This window comes from Podarcis filfolensis (genome assembly GCF_964270895.1).
Source record: "Podarcis filfolensis genome assembly, chromosome: 18".
Classification (NCBI taxonomy): Eukaryota; Metazoa; Chordata; class Lepidosauria; order Squamata; family Lacertidae; genus Podarcis; species Podarcis filfolensis.
The window spans coordinates 9,244,087-9,261,731 of record NC_139622.1 but is presented as its reverse complement, the minus strand read 5'-3'; the positions used below and the strand labels follow the sequence as shown (position 1 = coordinate 9,261,731).

General features: G+C 51.0%; 1 protein-coding gene across 3 annotated transcripts in view; it reads left to right on the top strand.

Moving 5' to 3' along the window:
• SBNO2 (strawberry notch homolog 2) overlaps positions 1 to 17,645 on the top strand; it is a 102,331-nt gene that overhangs the window by 74,549 nt on the left and 10,137 nt on the right. For all 3 annotated transcript variants that reach the window (XM_083594366.1, XM_083594367.1, XM_083594368.1), the window contains 10 exons: positions 1,532 to 1,720; positions 2,514 to 2,689; positions 4,101 to 4,232; positions 6,336 to 6,471; positions 7,792 to 7,904; positions 9,772 to 9,843; positions 11,092 to 11,200; positions 13,609 to 13,683; positions 15,020 to 15,163; positions 16,772 to 16,866. In XM_083594366.1, the coding sequence (XP_083450492.1) occupies positions 1,532 to 1,720; positions 2,514 to 2,689; positions 4,101 to 4,232; positions 6,336 to 6,471; positions 7,792 to 7,904; positions 9,772 to 9,843; positions 11,092 to 11,200; positions 13,609 to 13,683; positions 15,020 to 15,163; positions 16,772 to 16,866 (1,241 nt within the window). The remainder of the gene's footprint in view (positions 1 to 1,531; positions 1,721 to 2,513; positions 2,690 to 4,100; positions 4,233 to 6,335; positions 6,472 to 7,791; positions 7,905 to 9,771; positions 9,844 to 11,091; positions 11,201 to 13,608; positions 13,684 to 15,019; positions 15,164 to 16,771; positions 16,867 to 17,645) is intronic.

Below are 17,645 nucleotides of genomic sequence, written 5' to 3'. Positions count from 1 at the left end.
AAGAACTTTCTGGCAGCAAAAGCCCGTTCAGTGGTAGATGGGACTCCCTTGGAAGGTGGTGGTCTCTGCTTCGCTGGAGGTTTTGGAAGAGAGTTTGGATGGTCTCCTGCCACAGATTCTTTCAACTTTGATTCCTGCATTGTAGGAAGTTGGACTGCATTGCAGGGAGTTGGGGTACCTGCAATGAAACTTAGACTTTCAAAGCTGGAAGATACCCCAAGGGTCATCTTCCAGGAGCCTGCAATGCAGGAATCTCAACTACATAGCTGTCAACTGTCCCTTATTTGGCGGGAAAGTCCCTTATCCCAGCGCTGTGTCCCGCTGCTGTCCCTTATTGATGATGTCCCTTAAATTTCCCGGGTTTCAAAGGAAGCAGCTCCTCTCCCTCCCTGCCGGCCAGGGAGGAGGGAGGCTCCAACTGTGTTGCTTGGCTGCATTGCTCACCCAATAAGGAGTCTAAGAACGACTGGGGGGTGGAGCTTGCATGCCTTGTGCCGATCAAATCGGCCGCCTTGCCTGGGGACTCGCCTTTGCTCAGCGCTTCCCAGCGGAGAGGTGACGGTGGTTTTCCTTGCTGCGTCCCCTTTGCCGGGTTGCTGCACTGTGGGAACCACTGCTTGAGGCTTCGTTTGGCTGCTGGCTGGGCTTTCTGCCTTTGGCTCGGAGGGGCTCAGAAGTCAAACATACCAGCGCTCTGAAAATCCCTTATTTTGGCTGCTGATCCCTTATTTTCGAGGCTGCTGGTCCCTTATTTTCAAATCTGTAAGTTGACAGCTATGCTCAACTAAAGCATCCCTGACCGATGGCCATCCAATCTCTGCTTAAAAACCTCCAAGGATGGAGAGTCCACAACCTCCCGAGGGAGACCATTACACTGCATTGTATGGGGTTGGACTTTTTGGGGATCCCTTCCAACTCTTGCAATTCTAAACCTGTCCTCAGCTTTTCATTTTCAAAACACCCCTTTTACCTTTTAAAATTCTAGATTAACAAAGCACCACCTAGACTGAGTTATTATTGGGGCGCTTGTAAGCATTTTCAGGGTGCGTGACAGTCCGACAGCATTCACTTCCTTAAAAGAAAAGAAAATAAATGATTCAAGGCCCAGGCGTGCTGGTGGTGCAGAACGAAAGCGGTTGACGTACAAATTTTTCTCCTTGTGATTTCTGGGGCACTGGCTCCCTTCCTTTCTCTCCCCTCCTGTTCTTCGCCTGTCCTTAAGGCCTTGTTTTCACCCAGGCAGTCGGCCTGTTGCTTGTGTCATTGAATGGTCTTTCATACTGGGAGGGGGGGGACCAAACCCACACAATTCCCTGCGTGTAGAAAAGCAGGGTGAAAGGGCTACAGTTCTGACATGCTAGATGTTTTTATGCGGGAATTATTTTGCATGGAGCTGTAGTGGGAACTGGGCCTTCCTCCTTTCCGATAGCCCCTTCCCTCCGTTCCCTCCCTTCTGTCTGCCCTGAGGCTCCCCTCTCTCTCAGCGGCCTCCCCCACTCACTTTCCCGCCCTGCCCCACCTTTTATTCCAGGGAAGCAGAAGGGCCGCGGAGCCAAGTTCCCCAAAAGTTGCGACCTCACCAGCAGCAGCGTCATCAAGATCAGCTCCGACAGCAGCTCCGATTCCGAAGGAGGGATGGAGAGCGATTTCAACTCATCCCCGGAGTCCCTGTTCGAAAACGATGACGTGATCTTCAACGGTTACGCTTGCGACGATCGGGGTGAGGGGTTGTTTGGGCTTTCTTATCGCCATTGTTAATTGCTGTCATCTTTAATCGCACCTTAGCAAACGTCAGCAGTGGTTTTTTCCTCCAGTCCCTGCCCCCTTGCATAGCTGTCAAGCGTCCCTTATTTGGCGGGAAAGTCCCTTATCCCAGCGCCGTGTCCCGCTGCTGTCCCTTATTGATGATGTCCCTTAAATTTCCCGGGTTTCAAAGGAAGCAGCTCCTCTCCCTCCCTTCCTGCTGGCCAGGGAGGAGGGAGGCTCCAACTGGGTTGCTTGGCTGCGTTGCTCACCCAATAAGGAGTCTAAGAATGACTGGGGGGTGGAGCTTGCATGCCTTGTGCCGATCAAATCGGCCGCGTTGCCTGGGGACTCGCCTTTGCTCAGCGCTTCCCAGCAGAGAGGTGACGGTGGTTTTCCTTCCTGCATCCCCTTTGCTGGGTTGCTGCGCTGTGGGAACCACCGCTTGAGGCTTCGTTTGGCTGCTGGCTGGGCTTTCTGCCTTTGGCTCGGAGGGGCTCAGAAGTTGAACATACCTGTGCCTGGAAAACCCCTTATTTTGGCTGCTGATCCCTTATTTTCGAGGCTGCTAGTCCCTTATTTTCAAATCTGTAAGTTGACAGCTATGCCCCCTTGTAAAAGGAAGCCCACGGTTTAACCCTGAGCTGCGTGGAGAAATCCTTCCTACCCCTGCCATCCCAAATACTCCCAACGGTTTCTCATCCTTGGCGTCCCCCCAAGTTCTACCACCAGGAGAGAGGGAGAAACAAGCTTCTTCTCTCTCTGCGCAGGCAACGCCTCTTTGCAGAACTCCCAGAAGGAGCTGTACGGCACCGTCATGCTGGAGAACGTCGAGAAGATGAAACAGGACCTCCTGGCCAAGGCGGAGGCGCTGGGCAAAGAACTACCTCTCAACACCTTGGACGAACTGATTGATCACTTTGGGGGCCCGGAGCACGTGGCAGAGGTAGGTGGCAGCAGGCCCATGACGACAGTAATAATGATAATGTTGGACCAGTCTCTTGCCTCGGTAATGGGCTGGATGAGAGCCAACAGACTGAAGCTCAGTCCAGATTAGACCGAGGCTCTGTTAGTGGGGACGCGGGTGGCGCTGTGGGTTAAACCACAGAGCCTAGGACTTGCCGATCAGAAGGTCGGTGGTTCGAATCCCCGTGATGGGGTGAGCTCCCGTTGCTCAGTCCCTGCTCCTGCCAACCTAGCAGTTCGAAAGCACGTCAAAGTGCAAGTAGATAAATAGGTACCGCTCCGGCGGGAAGGTAAACGGCGTTTCCGTGCGCTGCTCTGGTTCGCCAGAAGCGGCTTAGTCATGCTGGGCACATGACCCGGAAGCTGTACGCCGGCTCCCTCGGCCAGTAAAGCGAGATGAGCGCCACAACCCCAGAGTCGGTCACGACTGGACCTAATGGTCAGGGGTCCCTTTACCTTTACCTTTTACTGTTAGTGGGGGGTTCCCTAGACCAGATGGCTGGCTCTGGATGGGGTCACACTTCCTCTGAAGGAGCAGGTTCGTAGCTTGGGGGTCCTCCTGGATCCTTTGCTGCCGCTCGAGGCTCAGGTGGCCTCAGTTGCCCGGAGCGCCTTCCATCATCTTCAGCTGGTGGCCCAGGTATGCCACTGTCTGGACAGGGATGGTCTAACTACTGTTGTCTGTGCTCTGGTGACCTCAAGGTTAGATTACTGCAGTGCCTTCTACGTAGGGCTGCCTCTGAAGACTGTTCGGAAACTTCAGCCAGTGCAGAATTCAGCGGCCAGGTTGCTCACCAGACGGCAAGATGGTTTGAGCATATGTCACCGATCCTGGTCTGACTGCATTGGCTACCGATTAGTTTCCGGGCCCAATTCAAATTGCTGGTTTTGGCCTATAAAGCCTTAAATAGACCGCAATTCCCCAAGGACTGCCTCTTTCCATATAAACCTACCCGGACCCTGAGATCATCTTCTGCGGCCCTCCTTCACGTGCCTCCTCCTCGAGAGGTCCGGAGGGTGGCAACATGAGTACGGGGCCTTTTCTACAGTGGCTCCCCATCTGTGAAACACTCTCCCTAGGGAAGTTCGCCTGGCGCCTTCATTATACACTTTTAGGTGCCAGGCTAACGTTCCTTTTTAACCAGGCCTTTGGTTGATCTGATCCGATTTACCTCCTCTGTCCTTTTAAAATGTGTTTTTGGGGGGGCGCTATTGGGTTGTTCTTTTTGTCTTGATTGTGTATTTTGTGGTTTTTATATCTTGATTTTGTGCACTGCCCTGAGACCCCCGGGTATAGGGCGATATATAAATTCAATAATAATAATAATTAATAATAATAATGGCCTCCCAGCTATAACAGCCTTTTCTTTTCCGTCCCCTCGCTCACGCAGATGACCGGCCGCAAAGGGCGCCTGGTGCGGCGGCCGGATGGCTCCGTCGTCTTCGAGTCGCGAGCCGAGCAATGCCTTTCCATCGACCACGTGAACCTCAAGGAGAAGGAGCGCTTCATGAATGGAGACAAAGTGAGTGCCAGGCAGGGCTTGGAGGGGCAAGCAGGGTGCCGGGGTGGGTGGGGAGTGAGGGCAGTGGAGAGATGAGCCCAGAGGGCTGAGACTGCAGTGGTCCCCCTCTGGGAGGGAACCCAATAAAGACAACTTGCCCTTGCTGTGAGCAACCCCCCCAAAAAATACACCAGAGGCATCACACATTTTGGACTCTTGTCTGGAAGCCAGCCCTCGCCTCTCCAGCTCCACTCGGGCTCGCTCAGAAAGCGAGGACTTGGTGAGGGAAGCACAGAGCCTCAGCTGGCGAGATGGCAGTCAGAAATAGCACATGGGTAGCTCGGTTGGAGCGTGTGGATCTGATAATACCAAGGTCGCAGGTTTGATCCCCTTGTGGGGCAGCTGCATATTCCTGCATTGCCGGGGGTTTTACTAGATCAGGGCCAACAAGCTCTACAGTTCTATGGGAGGACGTGGATGGCGCTGTGGTCTAAACCCCTGAGTCTCTTGGGCTTGCTGATCGGAAGGTCGGTGGTTTGAATCCCCACGACGGGGTGAGCTCCCGTTGCTCTGTCCCAGCTCCTGCCAACCTAGCAGTTTGAAAGCACACCAGTGCAAGTAGATAAATAGGTACCACTGCGGCGGGAAGGTAAACGGCGTTTCCGTGCGCTGCTCTGGTTTCCGTCACGGTGTTCCGTTGCGCCAGAAGCGGTTTAGTCCTGCCGGCCACACGACCCGGAAAGCTGTCTGTGGACAAACGCCGGCTCCCTCGGCCTGAAAGCAAGATGAGCGCCGCAACCCCATAGTCACCTTTGACTGGACTTAACCGTCCAGGGGGTCCTTTACCTTTTTACCTTTTGACCCGTTGAAATCAAAGGTTGTGACTTACATTCCGGGATCATATTCAGAAACCAGGATGGCTTCTGTTAATCTGGGACCATCCCTGTACATACATTTAAAGTGTATGTTTTCATGTTCTAACCTCAGAGTGAAGTGCAGGTCAATTAACTGAGAACGAGAAGAATCATGGGAACTGTAGTTTAAACCTCACAGAGCTATTATTACCACCTCTAAGAGACTACAGTTCCCAAGATTCTTTGGAGAAGTTATGTGCTTTAAAAGTATGGTGCACAGAGAGTACACACAGGTGGCTCAGCAGTTTAGACCGCAGCTTCTCAATCTTGGGCTTGCCGATCACAAGCTCGGCGGTTCGAATCCCCATGACAGGGTGAGCTCCAGTTGCTCTGTCCCAGCTCCTGCCAACCTAGCAGTTCAAAAGCACGCTGGCGCAAGTAGATAGTCGCCTTTGACTGGACTTAATCATTCAGGGGTCCTTTGCCTTTGTCTTGCCTACAATTCGGTGATTTAGGGTGGGCGAAAGAAGCCAAGAACAAACTCAGCTAGGTAGAAAATTATTCCTGAGCTTGCTGGAATTGCTGTTTTGCGTGGCCGTTTCCTAGCCTGTCGAGGCACGCAGGTGGCGCTGTGGGTTAAACCACAGAGCCTAGAACTTGCCGATCAGAAGGTCGGCAGTTCGAATCCCCGTGACGGGGTGAGCTCCCGTTGCTCGGTCCCTGCTTCTGCCAACCTAGCAGTTCGAAAGCACGTCAAAGTGCAAGTAGATAAATAGGTACCGCTCCGGCGGGAAGGTAAACGGCGTTTCCGTGCGCTGTTCTGGTTCTCCAGAAGCGGCTTAGTCCTGCTGGCCACATGACCTGGAAGCTGTAACCCTTGGCCAGTAAAGCGAGATGAGCACCGCAACCCCAGAGTCGGCCACGACTGGACCTAATGGTCAGGTGTTCCTTTATCTTTTTTTCCCCTAGCTTGTACAGTGGTACCTCGGGTTACATACGCTTCAGGTCACATACGCTTCAGGTTACATATGCTTCAGGTTACAGATTCCGCTAACCCAGAAATAGTACCTCGGGTTAAGAACTTTGCTTCAGGATGAGAACAGAAATTGTGCTCCGGCGGCGCGGCAGCAGCAGGCTGCCCCATTAGCTAAAGTGGTGCTTCAGGTTAAGAACGGACCTCTGGAACGAATTAAGTACTTAACCCGAGGTACCACTGTACTTATACTCACATCTCACCCACCCCTGGTCTCTCCCTCTCTCTGTCCCCCAGCTCGTAGCAATAATATCCGAGGCCTCCAGCTCAGGGATTTCTCTCCAAGCGGACAGACGGGTAAAGAATCAGAAGAGGCGCGTCCACATGACGTTAGAGCTGCCTTGGAGCGCCGATCGAGCCATCCAGCAGTTTGGTGAGCACGAAGAACGGCACAGATGCCCAAGAAAGCTCGTCTCTCGTTTCAATGCTTCTCCAATATGAAACAACCGCTGGCGGTGGTTTTGTGCAGTGCCAAAGCGACCTCCTTAGGGTGCAAGTCTGGGCGGCGTGTCTGGAGGGCCTGGGCTGCCTGGACGACAAGACCCCCCTCTCAGCCTCGCTGATGAGGTCCAAAGGAAAGCAGAGCAAGATGTTTGGCACCAGCTTGGCAGCAGGTGGCGCTGTGGGTTACACCACAGAGCCTACGACTTGCCGATCAGAAGGTCGGCGGATCGAATCCCCGCCAGGGAGTGAGCTCCCGTTGCTCGGTCCCTGCTCCTGCCAACCTAGCAGTTCGAAAGCACGTCAAAGTGCAAGTAGATAAATAGGTACCACTCTGGCAGGAAGGTAAACGGCGTTTCCGTGCGCTGCTCTGGTTCGCCAGAAGCGGCTTCGTCCTGCTGGCCACATGACCCAGAAGCTGTACGCCGGCTCCCTCGGCCAATAAAGCGAGATGAGCGCCGCAACCCCAGAGTCGGCCACAACTGGACCTAATGGTCAGGGGTACCTTTACCTGGCAGCTGGAGTTGCCGGAAGGAGTTGGACAAGGTGCCATCCAACTGCCTTAGGGACTCTGCTCCAGATTTGTGAAGGGTTTACTCCAGAGCCTTTTCTTCTCGTGTAGATATCCCGCAAGGCAGCGGAGGTTTAGGATCAGAGCTTTCCTTCTCCTAAATGGGCTGCCTTCCTAGCTGGCCCCGTCTGCCCCTCACTCCTGCTGCTAAAACATGGGCAGATAGGATCTGGGTGGAAAGCTCATCTCTTAATCCTCTTACAATGGAACAAAGGTGCCCTGCGTTCAGCAGGAAAAAAATTCCTTCCTTCAAAAATCACTTGATTACATGGGAAATACAGTGGTACCTTGGTTCTCGAACGGCTTGGCTCCCAAACAAATCGGCTCCCGATCACCTCAAAGTGTTCTGGTTTGCGGACGCTTTTTGGAAGCCGAACGTCTCCTGCGGCTTCTGATTGAGTGCAGCCAATCGGAAGCCGCACCTTGGTTTTCGAATGGTTTCAGGAGTCGAACGGGCTCTCGGAACGGATTTTGAGAACCAAGGTACCACTCTAGTAGATAGAGCTCAGATTCCCCGCTTGGCCAGGAAGCTCACTGTATGTTTTGGAACACAGCCTCTGCCTTTTCCGGCTGCGTCCCCAAACCAATTGGGTCGGCCCGGGTGTTACATCGCTGGCTGCCCCACCCCTCGCTGTAGGGGGCGTTGAGAGCTAACCTTCCCTGTTTGGGGTTTCCTTCCAGGTCGGACGCACCGCTCCAACCAGGTTTCTGCTCCGGAATACATCTTCCTCATCTCCGAATTGGCCGGCGAGAGACGGTTCGCTTCCATTGTGGCCAAACGCTTAGAGAGCCTTGTAAGTCTTGGTTTGCCCCTTCCGTGGAAGGGTCCCTGGGGCCACCCACCCCCTCGGGTCCATGTATTGAACCACAAAAGACCTACATAGTTGGCGGGGCAGGCCCCTATCCGGCCCTCGGAAATCTCTCCAGGGCACAGATCTTTCCAGCTGTAAGCGTTTTTGCTGGGCTGGAAAGTAAGCCTCTTCTTTTTGTTAACGGAGAAATCCAAGGGCTCCCTTGGACAAAAAAAACAAGGACACCAGCCAGGAATACCAGAGCAAAACAGCAGCCAGTAGCCTTTATTGAAGACTGTCACGACAGAACTCCCACCTGCCACCAGGTGAAACAAAATGGAAGCCCAGTACAAAAGAAGACCCCAACTTTTATTAGTTACTAATCCCCCAAACTACATCACGACTACATCATGTCTACATCATTGACACATCACAAAAAGGAGGGGTTGAGGGAGGAGTTGTGGAGGTAACCTGACTATCTTGTCACCTGGCTGGTTCCTCCTTTCCCCCTCCCCATGAGTCATTTCCAGAGGACAAAGGGGATCCTCCCCCAGAGGGAAGATCTGATCATTGTCCTTGGTTCCAGTCCATGTTGAATCCACTCCCATATGCAAGTCCTTTGTGACCTTGATGGTCTTCTGTCTGGGACCATCAAGGTTATCATACCAACTGGGCAGGGCTCCTGCGTATGTGCTGGTACGCTCAAGGGATTATGGCTGCCCTGTATCAAACCTTTCCCATTTTGTAGTCCTTCCTTCATGGAGTAAAATAAAAGTGGAACAGTGCAGATCCGATGTATGGTTGATTTTCTATGAATTTATAACAGAAGCTTATGTTGTGTGTGAGTGTGTGTGTCGAGTTTGTACAAACTGAATGATGGGGGGTGGTTTCCTGCGACACTTTCTTGAATGGGAAATTTACATTTCCTGCCCCACCCTCTTTTGTCTCCGGCTAGCATGCGGCCCTCGGAAGCGAACACGGCCCTTGTGGCTAAGAGAAGGACCCACTTTGGGAGGTATCCCAGTTCAGGTCCTCTCTCAGTTCTGCCTTAGGTGGACCGACATGGGCTGACTCAGTATAAGGCAACTTCCTGTGTTCCTACGACATCTTCATTGGCTCCCAGTACGTTTCCGAGCACAGTTCAAAGTGTTGGTGCTGACCTTGAAAACCCTAAACGGCCTCGGCCCAGTAGACCTGAAGGAGCATCTCCACCCCCATCGTTCTGCCTGGACACTGAGGTCCAGCTCCGAGGGCCTTCTGGCGGTTCCCTCCCTGCGAGAAGCGAGGTTACAAGGGAACCAGGCAGAGGGCCTTCTCGGTGGTGGCACCCGCCCTGTGGAACGCCCTCCCGTCAGATGTCAAAGAGAACAACAACTACCAAACTTTTAGAAGACATCTGAAGGCAGCCCTGTTTAGGGAAGCTTTTAATGTTTAACAGACTATTGTATTTTAATATTCTGTTGAAAGCCGCCCAGAGTGGCTGGGGAAACCCAGCCAGATGGGCGGGGTATAAATAATAAATTATTATTATTATCTCGGTCACAAATTCACTGAAGCAACCTCATGTTGCCCTGGTCTCTTCCCCTTTCTGCACTGCTGGGTGTGTGTGTGTGTGTGTGTGTGTGTGTGTGTGTGTGTGTGTGTTGGGGGATAATTCTGAGCCTACCTTCTAAGACTGTCATGAAAGTTAACAGAGAAAACGTAAAGGGCCGGATCCAGGGTTTGAGGGGACCCTGGTGGGCATACCTGGCAGCGGTTGGCAGCAGCAGCACTCCAGGTCTGTGCGAGAAGGTGGGACCGCCAGGCTAGGCTACTGCAACATATTCAACGTATTTCCTTTCCTTTTCTCTCTCTCTCCCCTTCTCAATAGGGTGCCTTAACTCACGGAGACAGGAGAGCGACCGAATCCAGAGACCTCAGCAAATACAACTTTGAGAATAAGGTGAGGGGCAAGTCGAGAAAGAAGTGAAGGGGGGGGCCCACTGGTCCAAGAGAATCTCTCATGCCACCATAAAGCAGCCTTTGCCAACCCAGAAGCTGTCTCAGATGTTTTTGCCAATGGCTGCCATCAGCTGCACTGCAGAGGGTTGGACTAGATGACTGCAGGGGGTCCCGTCCAACTTTACGATTCTGTGCTTTTTTTTGTTCTACATCTGGAAGTCACCATGTTGGCAGAGGCTTCCTTTAAAGACTAAGGGGGGAATTTTACATGATACCGTTACAGGGGGAACGGGCACTTAACCTAACCCAGATGCCTCGAAAGTTGAGCCAACTTTAATCTGTTTCAGCATTTTAGCTCATGTGTGTTTTAAAGCACAGCTGTGTGGTTTTCTTCATTTCATTGTTTTATCTTTTCCTAAACCGCTTTGTGGTTTGTTTGTTTTTCAAATAAAAAAAAAACGAATGAAATAGTAAATAACCAACCTCCTAGAAGTTATCAGCAGGCGAAAGCAGCCACACCCCAGGAAGCAGCTTTTATCGGTTGACTAAAATGAGTACAGTGATACCTTGGTTCTCAAACTTAATCCTTTCCGGAAGTCTGTTCCAAAACCAAAACGTTCCAAAACCAAGGCACGCTTTCCAATAGAAAGTCATGCAAAACGGATTAATCTGTTCCAGACTTTTAAAAACAACCCCTAAAACAGCAGTTTAACAGGAATTTTACTATCTAACGAGAGCATTGATCCATAAAATGAAAGCAATCACACAATCAGTCCATCAGTAGCTGAGCTGGGGTCCACGCAGTCACAAAAACAAAACAAAAAGGAGCTGCCAAAGCAAAAAATGGAAAATAAATAGCAAGAACAGCCAGACCTCAGCGCAACACTTGTCTAAACGGATGTGTGGCACTCAAAACAGAAGCGTAACACTCAAAATGGAGCATGTTCAGCTTCCGAAAAAAGTTTGCAAACTGGAACACTTACTTCCAGGTTTGCTGTGTTTGGGTTCCAAGTTGTTTGAGTACAGAGGCATTCGAGAACCAAGGTACCACTGTACTAAATAGAGCAATGCTACATATGAATGATCAAATAGCGCACAATGGAATTACAGTTTTCCTTGGGGCAGAATCTTGATTTGCTGCGCTGCAAAACGTTCCATTTATTTATTTTGATGGGGCAATTGGGGGGAGGGTTTGCACCCTGACGCCTGCGCAGGACCTGATCCTTTTCGCCTTCCTTCCCCTCCCCAGTACGGGTCCCGAGCCCTCGTCAAGGTCCTGCACACCATCAACAACCAGACGGAGAACAAAGTCCCCGTGCCCAAGGGGTACCCGAGGGAAGACGCTGCTTTCTTCCACGGTAAGGAAGCTGGAGGCAAGAATGCAGGGGGGGCGGTGTTGTTGGGGCATAAAGGGAAACAGTTCAGCTGGTGCGGTTAAGGGCGCGAGCCACAAGTAGGGATGTTCTGCCTCTGGCTCTTTGAAACCCCTTCCTCCTGGGACATAGGAGCTGTCGTGGACTGGCTGGATGCATAGGAACGCTGGGAGGAACTAGCTGGGGGACCCCGTTAGGGTAGAAGTCTCAGATCCCGGGGACTGGCGGTGGGACGATCATGAGTGATCAGAGGGAGAAGATCGGGAGGAGTGTGGGAATGTTCAGGGTGGCGGGAGAGGATATATTGTTTATTAATATCCTTCCTGGGACACGGGTGGCGCTGTAGGTTAACCACAGAGCCTAGGACTTGCCGATCAGAAGGTTGGTGGTTCGAATCGCCGTGACGGGGTGAGCTCCCGTTGCTCGGTCCCTGCTCCTGCCAACCTAGCAGTTCAAAAGCATGTCAAAGTGCAAGTAGATAAATAGATACCACTCCGGCGGGAAGGTAAACGGCGTTTCCGTGCGCTGTTTTGGTTCGCCAGAAGCGGCTTAGTGCTGCTGGCCACATGACCCAGAAGCTGTACGTCGGCTCCCTCGGCCAATAAAGCGAGATGAGTGCCGCAACCCCAGAGTCGGCCACGACTGGACCTAATGGTTAGGGGTCCCTTTACCTTTACCTTTAATATCCTTCCTAACTTGCGTTAGCAAGTTCATTTACTTAGCAGAGTTTACATTCCCTTTTTTACATGCACAGCAGACAGCTGGCTGCAGGCTCGTGTGAGCCTCTCACTAATACACAATTCAGTCTGTCTCAGATTGAATTGTACGTTCCTGGTAAGTTCCCTTGAATCCCTCTTGAAAGAATAAAGACGCCACAATCTTAGGTAAAGGGACCCCTGACCATTAGGTCCAGTTGCGACCGACTCTGGGGTTGCGGCGCTCATCTCGCTTTATTGGTCGAGGAGCTGGCGTACAGCTTCCAGGTCATGTGGCCGGCAGGACTAAGCCGCTTCTGGCAAACCAGAGCAGCGCACGGAAATGCCGTTTTCCTTTCCGCCGGAGCTGTACCTATTTATCTACTTGCACTTTGACATGCTTTCAAACTGCTAGTGCCAAAACAAGCACGCCACAATCTTACTGAAAGTCAATAAAAGAAGTTGACTCACGATCAAGCAGAGGACAGTGTGATCCCTGAAGGCAGGCAGTTTCAAACATATACCAACAGGTTTACCCCATAAGGGAGATTTACCTAGTGACTGCCGGCTAGCAGTCACTGCAGTTCACAGGACGAAAGGAAGATGGGAACAAGGAACGAGAGAGGTGTGCTGCGTGACTCGTCCTTTTGTTACCTGGACAGGTTAGGCCACGCCCACCTTCTGTCACATGCAAAAGGAAGGATGCTCCAGCCAGGAAGAACAAGGAAGTTTTGACTGGCTGGACCAAACATTCCCTCGCATGTCTTCTCTAGCATTGCAAGGAATGCTGTACTTGACTGCTCCCAGTGGATTAAATCCCACAAGGAGGTGTCGGAAGCGGAAGAGGCGACAGGCCTTAGTGAGCGGGGAGAGTCGGTGGCAGAGAGCAGTCCAGAATCGGCGGCAGAAGCCAAGGCAAGAGAGGGGGGAGACCCAGAGGCAGAGAGGAGTCGGGATGGCGAAGAGTCCTGGGTGTCTCAAGCTCCCCTCTGGTCTCCCAGAACACGCAGAGGAGTGAAGAGGGCAGAGCAAAGAGAGACAAGATGACGGAGCCTCAGGTCGCTGGGGGAGGAGTTTTTGAGAGCGGTGGGAAGGCGGGGACTTGCTTCACTGGGGCAAGACCTACTGGGAAGGGTCGCCGCGACCGCCAGCACTGCGCTTTTTCATTTTTTTTCAATTGTTTTCCTTGTTAAAATAATTCATCATTAATACACATATATTACAAATATACAAGCATACAAACATACATTTCATACAATCCTTAAGAGTGTTCAAACATACCTACACTCAATCCCACAGATAATTCCTTTTCCCATCACCACCCCTCACCCCACCTTTGTGTTAGACTTCCAATCTACTCAATTGCAATTTCTTTCCACTTCTATTACTTTCTTTCGCACACCTTTAACCTAATTTCATGCTCCTTTTTCTATTACACATTGTTATCCATCTTATTTAGTATTTCAGTATTTGAAACGGATCTTGTTTGTTCTAATAGGAGTTCTGATTTTTCGATATGGTTTTGCAAGGTGTTTAAAAGATACTGGCCTTTTTCATTTTTGTGACTTGGAACCAGTGGGTTTTTTGAGGGTGCAGTCAAGCAAGTGGTCTGCATTTGGGGCATTTGAGACTTCAGATTTATTTCCTTTTGCTTGCAAGCCAATAAGAGGGTTAACACTGCTCTCTACTCCCCTCCAGAAATGAAGCTGAGTCTCCTCTCGGTCGGGATCGGCTGCAAAGAGATGCGGTACGGCTACGTGGCGGTGGAAAAAGGTAGGCTTCTGGCTGCGAGGGATTTCTCAGCTGTGGTTCCTGCGTTTGCGGGGGGTTAGACTAGATGACCCTTGGGGTCCCTTCCGACTCTTAGGGACTCAGCTACAATAGAAAAAACAACAGCATTTTAGATGCATTATGAAATTGCAACACCAGGTGGTGCTGTGGTCAAGCAGAGGTTACTCTGAAAGACAGAGCAAATGCATGAAGCTCTCTACATTCACAAACTAGGTTTCCTTTTGAGGCGTTGCAGCGCACTGTCTCAGATCCGCTTCTTCTCCAGAAAAACAACCTTCCCCCTGCGGTTTATTGTCGCCACGCATGAAGCCTTTTGTCCTGTCGTCTTCCCTTTGTGCTTGCGTCTGAATAATAATAATAATTTCTTATTTATACCCCGCCCATCTGGCTGAGTTTCCCCAGCCACTCTGGGCGGCTCCGAATCAAGTGTTAAAAACAGTACAGCGTTACATATTAAAAACTTCCCTGAACAGGGCTGCCTTCAGATGTCTTCTAAAAGTTTGGTAGTTGTTGTTCTCTTTGACATCTGACGGGAGGGCGTTCCACAGGGCGGGTGCCACCACTGAGAAGGCCCTCTGCCTGGTTCCCTGTAACTTGGCTTCTCACAGTGAGGGAACCGCCAGAAGGCCCTCGGAGCTGGACCTCAGTGTCCAGGCAGAACGATGGAGGTGGAGACGCTCCTTCAGGTATACTGGACCGAGGCCGTTTAGGGCTTTAAAGGTCAGCACCAACATTTTGAATTGTGCTCGGAAACGTACTGGGAGCCAATGTAGGTCTTTCAGGACTGGTGTTATGTGGTCTCGGCGGCTGCTCCCAGTCCCCAGTCTAGCTGCCGCGTTCTGGATTAACTGCAGTTTCCAGCCCCATGTAGAGCGCGTTGCAGTAGTCTAAGCGGGAGATAACTAGAGCCTGCACTACTCGGGCGAGGCAGTCTGTGGGCAGGGAGGGTCTCATCCTGCATACCAGATGGAGCTGCCCTGCACACAGAATTGACCTGCGCCTCCATGGACAGCTGTGAGTCCAAAATGCGCACCTGGTCCTTCAGGGGCACAGTTACCCCATTCTGGACCAGGGAATCCCCCACACCCACCCGCTCCCTGTCCCCCCAAAAACAGTACTTCTGTCTTGTCAGGATTCAACCTTAATCTGTCTGAAAGTATATTGAACCCCAGTATGGAAGTGTGTTTTCCGTGGCCTCAGCCCCCAGACCTCCCTGCTTCATGCCTGCTTTTTGCAAAGTGGGAGGCAGGTCCACCAAACCCTCCAAATGGTTTTGTATAGGTGTGAGAGAGAGAATGACGGCTTTTCGTTTCCGCAGATTGCTCCATCAGCAAGTTCCTGAACCGCATTCTGGGTTTGGAAGTCCATAAGCAAAACCTCCTTTTCCAGTACTTCAGCGACACGTTCGACTACCTGATCGAGAGGGACAAGAAAGACGGCAAATACGACATGGGAATTCTGGGTAAGCACCCTGCAATTGAGGACACACACCCCAATAAAACCCTATGCTCCATAACAGGATTTCTGAGGTCCCAGATCTCTGCCCCCAGTCTAGCCCTTACCTCCGTCAGTTAAGTTCTGCTGGACTGGGTGAAAGTCCTGTGCAGTGGTATCTCGGGTTACAGACACTTCAGGTTACAGACACTTCAGGTTACAGACTCCTCTAACCCAGAAATAGTACCTCAGGTTCTGTTTGATAATGTGTGGTTTGCTATGCCTAATAAAGGATATTATTTTTTTATTAGTACCTCAGGTTAAGAACTTTGCTTCAGGATGAGAACAGAAATCGCACAGCGGCAGCAGAAGGCCCCATTAGCTAAAGTGGTACCTCAGGTTAAGAACAGTTTCAGGTTAAGAACGGACCTCCGGAACGAATTAAGTTCTAAACCCGAGGTACCACTGTATCTAGGTAAAAGGGACGCAGTTGGTGCTGTGGTCTAAACCACGGAGCCTCTTGGGCTTGCTGATCAGAAGGTCGGCGGTTTGAATCCCCGCGACGTAGTGAGCTCCTGTTGCTCTGTCCCAGCTCCTGCCAACCTAGCAGTTTGAAAGCACGCTGTCGCAAGTAGATCAATAGGTACCACTGCGGCGGGAAGGTAAATGGTGTTTCCGTGCGCTCTGGTTTCTGTCACAGTGTCCCGTTGTGCCAGAAGCGGTATAGTCATGCCAGCCACATGACCCGGAAAGCTGTCTGTGGACAAACGCCGGCTCCCTCGGCCTGAAAGTGAGATAAGCGCCGCAACCCCATAGTTGCCTTTGACTGGACATAACAGCCCAGGCGTCCTTTACCTTTGCCTTGCCTGGAGTTCTATGATTGGGCAGAGGAAGCCAAGACAGCCAGGAGGGGAGACTTTGAAAGATTTCTTGCACACAAACAACACCGGAGACCCAATTGCGGTCCTGTCTCCTTCCCGAAAGCTTGTAAGAATTAGCAGTATGCAGTGACCTCTTGCTGCTGTGGATTAAATTTCCACAGCCTTCTCCCACCCAGCCTGAGCCCTGAGGTCAGGTACTGTCATCTACCCATGTCTTTTGTTGGCAGAATAATAATAATAATTATTATTATTATAATTATAATAATTATAATTATACCCCACCCATCTGGCTGCGTTTCCGCAGCTACTCTGGGCGGCTTACAACATATATAATAACACATAATAATATGGAGAAACGTTGAGTGTTATAAGAAAACCGGACGAGTGAGGAGGAGGAATTGTGGATATACAGTTGCAAATAGAACATTTTAAGTGCATTATACAAACCTGACACTAGATGGCGCTTGCGAGCTAATGGCAAACCCAATATATTTTTCAAAACCATTTTTAAGAAAAAGCATTTTTACAGCGTTTCTTTAAAAATATGTGTAGATTGTGCCTGTAATGACGAGAGAGGCAATGTGCTTTGTGCAAGGGGTGAGGGAGGGGCGTCTTTCTCAGTTTCTACACAGCTGCTGGCAGGGGCGGCGGGCAGCGTTAGACAGTAAACTCTCCCCCTGGCGTGACATGGCAGGGGAGCAGGTTCTGTCCAGCGCAGGGCTTTCTACATCTTCCCCTCTTTCTCTCCCCGCCAGACCTGGCCCCCGGCATCGACGAGATCTACGAAGAGAGTAAGGAGGTTTTCCTGACCCCAGGGCACCCGCAGGACGGGCAGGTGGTCTTCTACAAGGTAAGAATGCGGGGCAGAAAATTTCCATCTTCGTAAATCCTCCGGAAAAACAATCTCTCAAAGGACCTGTCGGTGGCATTTTACCATCGTACTGTAGAGAGTGTATTAACTTGTGGTCTGTGTGTGTGGTTTGGGAGCTGCACGGCCAGGGAAAAGACAATGCTATCCAGGGTTGTAAAGACTGCAGAGAGAATAACTGGGTGCACTCTTCCCACCTTAGATGAAATCTATGCTGCCAGGTGCCATAAGAAAGCGGCAGAGATAGCGCAGGATAGTGCGCACCCCGGAAATGATCTCTTTCAGCTTCTGCCTTCTGGAAGAAGGTATAGGGTTATAAAGGCCAGGACTAGCCGCCTGAGAAACAGTTTCTACGCAAAAGCAATTCTGATTCTAAACGCAGCATAAGGGGTCTCTATAGTATAGTGTATTTTAAAATGGGGTTTCAGAGTTTTTAGGGGGTTTTGAATGTTTTATGTAGTTTTTATGTAGTTTTGTGGTAGTTTTTATGTAGTTTTTCAATTTCATTGTTCTGCATGGGACAATGACAATAAAGATATCGTATATCGTATATCTTCCAAACTGCCTCTTCTCCCCCCCCCACCCGCCTCTCCCATTTTATTGTCACAACAACCGTGCAAGGCAGGGTCACGCCCGGTCCTCTCTGTACAGGGAAGGGGTTCTGCAAAAAGTCTCGCCTGCCTCAGTGGAAAGCACACCGAGTGAGTCGGGGTTAACTCTGCATTAGCCAAAGCAGGATCTGCACAGGAGAGTAAGGCCCA